Source organism: Physeter macrocephalus, chromosome 14, assembly GCF_002837175.3.
Source record: "Physeter macrocephalus isolate SW-GA chromosome 14, ASM283717v5, whole genome shotgun sequence".
NCBI classification, from domain to species: Eukaryota; Metazoa; Chordata; class Mammalia; order Artiodactyla; family Physeteridae; genus Physeter; species Physeter macrocephalus.
This window is the reverse complement of record NC_041227.1, coordinates 62,475,509-62,487,077: the sequence shown is the minus strand read 5'-3', so window position 1 is coordinate 62,487,077 and position 11,569 is coordinate 62,475,509. Positions and strand designations below refer to the sequence as shown.

General features: G+C 37.1%; 1 protein-coding gene across 1 annotated transcript in view; it reads right to left on the bottom strand.

Moving 5' to 3' along the window:
• Positions 1-309: 309 nt before the first annotated feature.
• Positions 310-11,569, bottom strand: part of MOSMO (modulator of smoothened) — a 55,657-nt gene continuing 44,397 nt past the window's right edge. The window contains exons 2-3 of the mRNA XM_007103112.4: positions 5,703-5,915; positions 310-1,157 (exon numbers count right to left, since the gene is read on the bottom strand). Coding sequence (XP_007103174.1) covers positions 973-1,157; positions 5,703-5,915 — 398 coding nt within the window. The 3' untranslated portion in view covers positions 310-972. The remainder of the gene's footprint in view (positions 1,158-5,702; positions 5,916-11,569) is intronic.

Below are 11,569 nucleotides of genomic sequence, written 5' to 3'. Positions count from 1 at the left end.
ATTACAAAAACCTGTTAAAATCAAGGGCTGCTACAAAGAATGAGGTAAACTGAAGACTCTCTCCACTATGCAGCCTTCAGATAAATGGCTTTTTTTCTATTGAGTTCTAGGTTTGCACACCACAGTGTTTTGCTAGCAAAGCATTCAGAGTTCTCTTCCAGGAACTGTTTGCATGTGTGTGTATATAAATTTACACACACACATACACACACACACATATATACACACTGTATACTGCATCAGCAAAATATATATATTATATATATATTTATATAAATATAAGGAAAATTTCCCCCACCCAACCCCCCGCCCCGCAACGACATGTTTCTTAGTGTTTGATTTTTTTTTTTTTTTTTTTGTACACAGAGAATAGGGAATTTCAGAATTTTTACATACATTTTAGCAAACGAGTTTTGATCTATTGGCTTCTTGGTGCGGTAATGCAATGGCAATCCATTCTGGTGCCAAAGGCTCATACCATTACAAGGAAGCTGGGAACTCTAATTTCTTAGGAGGTGAGGCCAGCCCCACATGAACTTCTCTTGCATCCCTCTGGTCCGCCATGATTCATAAATACTTAGACTTATTTTTTCCTCCCTCAAATGAATCATTAGACGTTAAAAATGGAACAACAGAGTCACAAAGGGCCACATGCTTTTCAGTATAAAGCATTCTCCTTCACTAGGTTGCTATCACAGTGCAGACCTGACTGCCTGAATATGCTCAGGAGATTTAGTCAATATTGTCTGTATTTGGTTATGGAAAAGGCTCTCCTTATTTTTTGTTTTTAAATCCAAAGTGCATAGTGAGAACAAATCAAAGCATTTTTTTTTCTTTTCAGCATCAGTTTCATCTAAGCATCTTCCTATGTGAGGACTACTCAGATGCCTTGCCTTTGTCCTCCCCACCCTCCAAAAATAAAAAAATAAAATAAAATTAAAAATAATAAGAGTCAAGCAATTCAGACATTCATCAGCCTGGTAAACAAACTTTGCCGGCAAATAGAAGTCCTACTATTGTAAAGAAAATTGATAAGACAAAAAGTACATATGATGACCCAACTACTGTGTTGTTGGGTAATTTATATGGTTGACCTCCGACTTCATTGATGTAAAATCCTATTGGAAATATTAGGGCAGCCATACAGAAAAGGATCACTGTAAAACAAACCAGAACACAACGTTAGTAACATGGTTTGGTGATTAAGAAAACAATGAAAATTTGGCACAAAAGAAGTTTATAAGAAGGGTTGTGGATTGATGACATGGTCAAATCTGTTACAACATGGATCACTTATCAAAAGATTTGTGTATACTACAGATCCCCAAAGCCTAACAATTAAATACAGTAAAAGCTAGCTTAGCCTTTTACATAGTTTTGAATATCAGCATTAAGGAAGGCCTCCAAACCTACTAAGTACTCGTATATACAATTCTTGACCATTTAAAGTAGTGACTAAGGGCTCTGGCTAGTGTCAGACAGGGGCTAAGTTCTGGCTCTACTACTTACTAATGGTGTAATCTTAGGCTTCTGAAATTCTGAAAATGGGTAAGTATATAGTACAAGGATAAACAAAACAATGTCAAGTCCTTCACACAGTGAGTGACAGGTTGATAGTAAGTGCTGAATAAATGCTGTATATTATTATTATCCTAGCATTATTTTGCTAATTCTCTGCTCTCTCAGTTGGTATTAGCTATAAGGAATTGAGAAAAGGTACATACAAATATAAATACTATTTATCTTACTCTGATTTAAAATCAGTTAGTGGAAAGAACCACAGACTTCTGGGATGAGGAGCAAATTGTCAGACTGGTTATCTCTCATCATGGACAACGTTCCAAAAAAAAAAATCTCCCAGGTTTCTGACTACAGAGTTTAAAGTGGGGGAGAATGGGGAAATCTTTTGAGTTTTGTATGCAAACACAATGAAATATATTATTTGCTAAAATGCTTCTAGAAAGATATCAGAAAACCCAGTGTCTGGGCATAAGTAATTCCACAGTTGGCTGTTTTAGGAAACCGCGTGCTCCCTGTGCTAACAAAGAAACACTCTTCTTAGGGAACACAAATTACCTATAGATAGGCTGGCGTTTCCAAGAAAATATTTTATGCTTTTTGAAAGCATGTTGGTCAAATGTTCATAGTCTTTCAAATTTCTTTGAAAGCAGAAACATTTCTTCAGTGTAATGTCATTCTATAGTCATTCCCAATATTAACTGAATGAGAAGACTTTTCTCAGTTAAACCCATCCCTAGCAATACTGACAGAGTCCTGGATAAATATACCAGCTGACACTTGTCCTAAATTATTTTTGTGTTACTCAATCTATAAAATTTAATAGGAGAGTCCTGAAAAAGCCAATTAGGAATATTTCTTGGAAGGAAGCTCCAGAAATGCTGTAAAAAGTAACATTTTCTTAAGTAATACACTAGCTTAAGAAACACACCAGCACTCTCATTTGCTTTGCACCATTTAGGTGGATTATTTTATATTAAGCAGACATAGAATCTGTTTCATTTTGGGCATATGACCACACCAAATAATGTTACATAAGCAGATTTAGATTCTTTTGGATACCCACTACAGAACAAATGAAAAATTCAGGTATTCAGTATTAGATCTTTTGGCCTTTCTGTTGTATAGTTAGCAATAAATAACTTTATTACTGCTGCCAGTGCCCCCTGATCTGTGGTATCTGTCACCAATCTCTAATGGTTCTTATGCCTTAATATGGTTTGGTAGGTAAAATGAAACCACAATCTAAATAGCTATAGACAATCTAATAAAAACAGTGGGAAAACATTATTGTCTTAAAAACAATTTGTTCTTTAATGTGGATTAATCTCTAACCTCAAGAAACACTAAAATAATTTAGAAGTCCTTAAAAGATATGCAGATATTACTGTTGTTCATTCTGTTAATTGATGTGCCAACTTAATTCCTATCCTTTCCTATTTTCTACTGTAAAATAAAAATCTATCTTTTATAATGGAGTAATCATTTAATGACTATATTTAAAGCAGGGCTTAATATTTTACAAGTGTTAAATATTTTCCAAATTGGTTAGGAAAAGCTTAATCAAATTTTAAGAAAGCAATGAACTCCTAATTCTATCCAATATTTGTTTTTAATCCAAGGAATCTAGTTCTCTATCCCTGGGGAGATTTAATGTTGGTGGGTGAGGTTTTTTTGTTTTTGTTTTCCTGTTTTTTGTTGGTTTTTTTTAGCTATTGAGACCTGTGAAGTTACTTTAGATCTTAAAATACTGTTAATGCTGAAAATACATATCAACTTTTGACAATTAAGTTCTGGGTCCTAAATAAGTCTGTAAAGACATAACTTCATATCCTGTATAGCATAGATTTCTTGGTGGTGAAAGTCAATCAGGTGTACTGGTAGACAAGTAAATTAGGGTGGCAAAAGCAAGGACAAGAGTCAGACTTGAAGAAAAAGGCACAGCTTTGTCACCCTTGCCCCCATAGGTGAGCCCCCTCATGTGTGGCTCTCCTTTGAGCATTTCCACTGTGTAAATCCATCAGAAAATGTTAGCTTATATTCTTACCAAACTATAGCTTAACTGGAATAGAAGTGCAAAAAATAGAAATGAAGTACATTTTCAAAGGCTGAATGGAAACACTAGGGGGAGCCCAATCCCTCTTATGACTACCACCCCAGTAGACTAGCTCTGGGAATGCAGCTCTATGCTTCCTTAGATGACATCAACACCAAGATATATTGTTGAATGAAAAAACCAAGGTACAGAATAGTATAAATAGAATAAATATGTATTTATAGAACACTCACACATACACATATATGATTCTATGCATAGAACACCACTGGTAGGAAACCCCAGAAACTGGTGAGAATGGTTGCTTCCAAGAAAGGAGTATCGGACGACTGGGTGACAGGGCCTCAAAAGAGATTTACTTTTCACTTGGTGACCCTTTCATAGGCTTTGAATTGTGTATCATGCACATATTATTTTTAAAAGTTAAATTATTTAAAATGGAAAATAAAGGAAAAACATTTTGCATTTCAAGGTAGCTATATATTAAATATGTACTTAAATATTTTCTCTTGAAGAGGAATGAAAAACAAGATTTCCCTTTATTGGGTCATAAGAACCAATGGCTCATGTGAGCACCTCAATGCTTAATGCTCTGACTCATATTACTTTGCTAAATAATATTTCAGATTTTTGGTACTCAGAGCACATGCACTCCCAAATTTCAACTAAATCCAGAAAGTAAATCCTTCTTCTTTGATTTTATTTTACTCCTAAAGAGTGAATTTTAAAGAGTGGATAAGTAACTGTATCTGTGAGTAAAGATTCTCTTTAAATTCTTCATCAATACCCTTTAATTTAGTAGCACTGTCTCTATAACTGCCTCTAGACCCTACTATTTAGAAAAGAACTGTCTCAGGAGGTCTGTTTGACCTCAAAAAAGATCAACTTGTTTCACATTTCTTAACAAGGATGGAGAAGCCTTTTTATGTCAACTGCAACTTGATCTAAATTTTTAAATTAAGGGAGAAATAGATACAAAAATAAAACAAAAGATCCAGAAACATATACATTCTCTAAAGAGAGTTTCACAGAGAGATAGGGAGAAACAGAGACTCATGAACTAATATCCCTATCCTATGATCTTTAAGAATAAATTGAGTTTTAACATTAATAGGGATACATGGGATTATGCCTTAGCCCTGTAATACAAGTTCTACACGACAATATCATGTGAAAGTAAGCTGTGTTATAATATTCATTTTTTAAAAACTTAAGAAAACCTGAGATGATTATAAGACACTGAATTAGAAATTAAATTCCATAGTATTTGGCATAGGGATAGTTATCCTGTTCTTTAGAGCAGGGTTTCTCAACAGGGCCCTATTGCCATTTGGGGCCAGATTAGTCTTTGTTGTGGAGGGCTGTTCTGTGCATTTGTACACTGTTTAGCAGCATCCCTGGACTCTATTCACTACATGCCGGGAGCATCCCCTTAGTTGTGACAATCAAAAATGTTTCCAGACTTTGAGGGGACAAACCTGCTTTAGAAAGAAGAAAGCAGAACTACAGAAATTTTCCCTTTGAGCATTTTTGTTGCTTTTAGCTTGCGAAAAGCCTGCGTTGTGTTCTGAAATTAAACCAGTTTTGCAAAGTACAAGAGAATGTGTAATATGTAAATATTATCACACCCTTGGGCATAGCTTAAATGGCATCAGAAATGTTGAGAAACGATTATTAAATAACCAAATGTGTTGATTTTTCAATGGTCACACCACAACTTATGGTAGAAACTCAAATCAATGATATTAAAAAGCAAATCACCACCTTAAACTAATTTGTATTTCTGTATATTTTCTTCTAGATTTATCTTTATTTGACAGAAGATACCGATACCTTCAAGAAGAGGAAGACTCAGGTTAGTGGTAGCTCTGAGTCACAGACCTGGAACACTTATGTCACAATGTGAGCAAAAATAAAATTCATTAAAATAGCACGTTATACAAAGCAATTAAGGTTTGGATGTCCTGGTCTTATGGTGAGAATTCTGAAGAGCTGATGGGACCGCGTAGAGTCTATCTGATGGCCGTATGCAAGTGGTGCCCTTTGATGATTAGAGAGTCCTTATTACTGAGTCTTGATTCCAGGGTGAGTGCCTTCTAGACAAATTTAGTTAGCACAGGTTACTTACTTCCAGTGAATGCTATCCATCGAGCATATTTTGTGGCTTCTCTTCGCCAGTGGGAAGCCACCAGCAAACCACATGTGACAGTCAATGAAATGATTCCCATGATGATAAAAAACAGTGTGGTGACCCACTCTGGGGGAAGCCGAGGTGGGATGCATGTCCGGTCTCGTCCATGGATTGTTTGACACTGTCGCACAAGGCCCACAGTGAGTGCTCCTGGAGAGATGCAAAACGTGGGAGTATTTTAGTGGGTTTGGCACACCCAGGGAATTGTCCCTACCAACACCCCTTTAGTCCTTTTCTCTCTGAGTGGGTCATTCAAGCACTGAATTCCACTGAGTCCTATTCTTCAGCATCCTGCTGTAGTCCACTATGTAGTAATACTTTGTTTAAGGTACAAAGTGAACTTAAAAAAAAAAAAAAACAACCTCACAAGTCATAGAAGGCAATACATTCAGTCATTTCTTAAACACTTTTCTGGGTACTTGTGTCTGGCACTGTTCTAGGCTCCAGGAAGATAATAGTGAACAAGAGAGATGAGGTTCCTGCTCTTGCTGAGATTACCATACTAGCAAAAAGAATTGGAACTTTTCTATTCCCAGATCCAAGACTCAAACGTTTATGATTTTATTTTGGCTGAGGAGAAAAACATGTTTTAAAAATTTGAAGGCAAACTTGAACTATGTCTAAGTGTAATACATAGATAAAATTAATTAATGGATTAAATACTGGAACTAATATTATTTTATTAAACTTAAAAGGTCTAAGAAAATTACAATATGAGTACTTTTCCACTAAATTCAAGAAAATGCTGGAAAAACTAGTAGGTTCACCCCATTTGGTAAGTTCAACAATTTTTGTACAATGTACAAGTGTTCACAGTGCCAAATCATTACTAGTATGCTTCAGCAGAAAAGCATAAAGGCATCGGCGCTCATTTTTAAAGTGCCCCCTCTTCCATTTAAATAAATGAAAGTGGTTTTTGTAAAACATCAAGTGCTATTTTTAAACAAACATGTTCTCATGTCAAACCCAAGGAACCTCTCTATCAAATTTGGGGTGAATTAATTTACAGAAACCTAGATGAGGAAGATGAAAGAATTATTATTTTATCCTTTTCCCCTGTAAGAAGAACAATTAAAATGTTACTTCTGAGCAGAAGTTGCTTGCTTCCCCCTTTAAAGGCAACTGAAAATGAGAAAACAGCTGCCAAAAATACAAGAAAAGAAATTTCTGGAGCCACTGAAAACAACAGATTTTCTGCATCTTTTATTGGTCTTATTTTGAACAACAACAACATTATGAACAACAACTACAACAAAAAGACATTAACCTCAAAATCATAGCACCTGCCATGAACAAGTGCCTTTTTTGAGGACAGTCAGTAAAATTCCCAGAGGCATTTTGGGAAGCTGCCCTTGGTGGGAGAAGACAGACCAGGGCTGGACCTGTACATACAGATGTATATGTGGGTAGGTGGGGCTGTTGGAGGGAGGGGGTTTTCCTGCAACATGCCTTTGCCATTCGTACATTTGTAGAAATAAGCAATGTGTTCAAAGAAAATGAAGAGAAAAATCAGTTCTGCTCTCAGAATTGAGTTGTGGTCTTTTTTCCTCTAATGCTAACTCTGACTATAACTTTTCAAAAGAGTGGAAGACGATAATGCAAACAAGTTGTACCTTTTTCTCTCAAATCATCTAATAATTAGGCCCTTCTTGTGATCTCTGCATAGGTGCAAACAGCATTACAATTACAGGATCATCGCCAGCAAGATGGAGGCAGATGAGGGGCGGGAGAGGGATAGAAAGTGAGCAAACTGTCACAGTAAGTAATGCCACACTATCCCTCCTCCTAGCTGCTGTTTGGAGTGGAGTGATTCCACAGGCCAGAGAAGTAAATCAGTTCAAAGTTTTTGACAGTCACTAACATTTTTAGTATCATGGTAATTGCTTGAAACCAGAAAAGGGGCGACAAAAGGGATGAGTAGGTACCAGGGAGTTGCATAAATGTTCTTAAAATGAAACATTAAAGAGTTTCCTTGAAAAGAAAACTTGAGGGAGAGGGCGTGTCTTATTATGATAAGGCATTTTATGGTAATTTTGGAAATAAAGAAGGCATTCACAGCAGTGCTCAAGCTCTTCTAACAGGAAACCACTCCTGATCACTCAGCAAAAATCTTCTAACAAATTACCCTCTGTAGTCACTATCTCATTTATAAAAGCTATCAGTACTGTGAGAATAGACAACAGGCAATGAAAGACCCTCTGGCAAAATTCAATATTATGGATTCTGATTATAGTAACAATTCTCTTCACAAATTTAAAATACAAAGAAACTTTCATTGGTAACTCTATTAATAGCTAGTGGACTGAGATTTACTTTTTTTTTTTAAATGAATTTATTTATTTATTTTTGGCTGCGTTGGGTCTTCGTTGCTGCACGCAGGCTTTCTCTAGTTGCGGACAGCCGGGTCTACTCTTTGTTGCGGTGCGTGGGCTTCTCATTGCGATGGCTTCTCTTCTGCAGCATGGGCTCTAGGCGCGCGGGCTCAGTAGTTGTGGCTCGCGGGCTCTAGAGCACAGGCTCAGTAGTTGTGGAGCATGGGCTTAGCTGCTCCGCGGCATGTGGGATCTTCCAGGACCAGGGCTTGAACCCGTGTCCCCTGCACTGGCAGGCGGATTCTTAACTACTGTGCCACCAGGGGGGCTTGAACCCATGTCCCCTGCACTGGCAGGCGGATTCTTAACTACTGTGCCACCAGGGAAGGCCTGAGATTTACATTTGAGAATTATTTTTTGCTGGCAAATATTTGAAGTTGTAGGTTCAACAAACCATAACTAAAACATTTCTCCTTCAAAATATTTTTGAGTATCCTTATGTTGCCTTGTTTACTTTCCATTTATGGACATGGCAAGGAGGGCTCAAATTTAACTTCCTGTGCCTATAGGTTGTTAAGCTTTCTGAGTAGGATTGCTTTTTCCTCTTCTCCTGGCTGGCACACCACACCAAGTGAATACAAAGAGAACAAGTAAGAAAATGAAAATTATACCTATACTTTCTACAAATCAATGGAAATAACCTGACAGATGTTCTGCTGTAAAAGAAGAGTTATGCGTCTGTATTTACAGAAGTCCTTATCACCACAAATCAAGACCAAATATTCAACAGCTACATTCTGGAAGAAAAGGAAGCTAATGATAACTAACAAGAAGGTGTACTGTATATAAGAAAATCAATTCATAAATATTTTATTGAGTCTCTTATGTGCTCACATTTTTGTAGTGGTCTGAGATTACAAAACTAATACTCTCACACTTTCAGTGAAAACAGAGTTTTCTTAAATTATGCAAAGGCTAGTGCAAACAGTGGTTGGTCAACATTGTCGCTAAAATTCATTTTCTTAAGATTCTATGGCAATATAATTTATATCAGAGTTACATATTTTCCATAAGCTGTCTGGGTGTAGGGATCTGCAAGGGTAACTGTGCTGCTACCATTGAATCTTGTAAATTCAGGTAACTGTTAGTACCCAAACTTTTACGAGGTCTTTAAATTTCAACTTTTACCTCAAAGAATTATCTCCTGCCTATAGATTCAAATCCATCACTCACATTGACTAGCCAAGATCTTTCACATCCTCCAAATTCTCTGAACACATTTAGACTGTATCACATAATCGTGCACTTGATTTTAAGGTAACTTCTTTTAACCCCAAACAGAAAATGAGCTTTTCAGGAGGGAACTGAACCTTCTGCTTCATTGGAAACTCTTAGAATGGCCTGCAGCAGTGGGCACAAAGCAGGAATTAATAAACATTTGGTGAACTTAGATAAATTAAAAACAAGCTAAATTTAAAAATCACGCTGCATTAACTAGGTTCTCCTATAGAACTGTCTCAGTTTGATTTGTTGAAGCACACTAAATTAAGCATAAATTCAGCCATTCACTGATTTTTGTTTTATCCAACAGGTCTTTTGCCTCTTGAAGGGGCCTGTAATTCCATTTTCCAAATAGCCAATCCATCTTTACCCTGCAGCTGTTTCCTAGGTAACCAGTCTAGCCAAATAAAAACTTGCACACAATAGGAAAAAGGAAAACCAACTAGGAACTATAGCATCCCACATGCCTCTTAGTATCTCACCTGTGTATCAAAACACAGAAAAGGAAGTCATAATGAATCTTACCCTATTAAGTGGGGAATCTTAACTAAAGAGGCTTTTGACACCCATCATCTATAGATCCAGACACTGCTGAAATGATTTAACACAGTCTCTGAGCATGTCTGTTGCCACAATGAGGATGATTACAAGGCATGTCATCACTACATGTAAAAGCTGTGTCACAGAAAATGTGAAACACAGTAATTGTAAAGCAGAAAGGCACACATTCCCACCAATCTGTCAGAGCAAATCATATGCAGTAACTGCTTGCTAAACTGACAACGGAGAGGGTTTTTCAATATAGGGCTGAATTTGAACAAAATCGTGAAGTTAACATTTGCTATTGCCCTCTCCCATCTCTCCCTAGAGTTTTCTTCCTACTCACGTTCTCTTCCTCTCAGGGGGCTCTCTTCATTAGCTGTAGGTATTGTGAACTGGCCCACCCAATCCCTACAACTGATGTGGATCTTTTACTCTACTTTCTCCCTGGGGATATAAAAATCTAATCTTGGCAAGCTATCCTACTGGTAACACAAACCAAACACGTTACCACAAAAGGCTTAATGACTGATAAAGGCTTAACATATTGCCCTTTCCAAGAGCATATGTAGTTAAGTAAGGGACAATATTCCAACTTAACTGAAATTATAAAGTTTCATGTTTCAGTGACAGGTTGGCTGAGGAAATTTAGGAGAACTTGGAGGCAGCTGAGAAGGGGCCTGGTAGGGGGCCCCAATGTAGGCAGTGACACATACCTTCCGGTGTAAGTCATACCCTGGCAGCTCATACTTTAAATGAGTAGAAGCACAAGGACAGAAAATAATAGTCTATAGGTAACTTAAAAACTTCACATATTTAATTTTTTTCCTCCAGAAGCACTGCTAGTGATGATTATTTTTATCAGCTGTGATTTCTGGGTTCTACCTTAAGATGCGGGTGCTTATAAATAGTGAACTGGCCAAAAAGAGTCAACACGTAAAACAAGGAAACTTAATGAACCATACGTAGGCAATGTCTGAAAACCCGAATAAAATGATAGGTTTATTAGGCCAGTCACTAGTGTCCACTATAGTAACAGTGTCCATTCCTGTTACTTCCACCTGTTCTTATACATCCCTGGCACTGGCCCCTATTTTCTTCCCATCCATCACTTTCCTATTGTCTTCACTTCTTTCCTTATCCAGCCTAGAGTCCTTGATCCATCATATTATCACCTAACTTCTATCCTTTCACTGCACCCACCTGGCAAAAACCATAACCCTGATTCAATATAAGTTTTGCCCCTCCTGCACTTACCTCCAGTATGCTGAATGCTGATGAAGAAAATCATATCTCAGAGCAGAGGCGTGCTACTATAAATTCCTAAGTTTCTATCTCATGACCATCACTACTACTCAGAAACTAATTAGATTTCCCTAATTCAGCGCTTCCCCATTCTCTACTGTCAGGCCTTACATTTAGGTCTTTAATCCATTTTGAGTTTATTTTTGTGTATGGTGTTAGGGAGTGTTCTAATTTCATTCTTTTACATGTAGCTGTCCAGTTTTCCCAGTACCACTTATTGAAGAGGCTGTCTTTTCTCTATTGTATATTCTTGCCTCCTTTATCAAAGATAAGGGAAGCATATGTGCATGGGTTTATCTCTGGGTTTTCTATCCTGTTCCATTGATCTATATTTCTGTTTTTGTGCCAGTACCATACTGTCTTGAT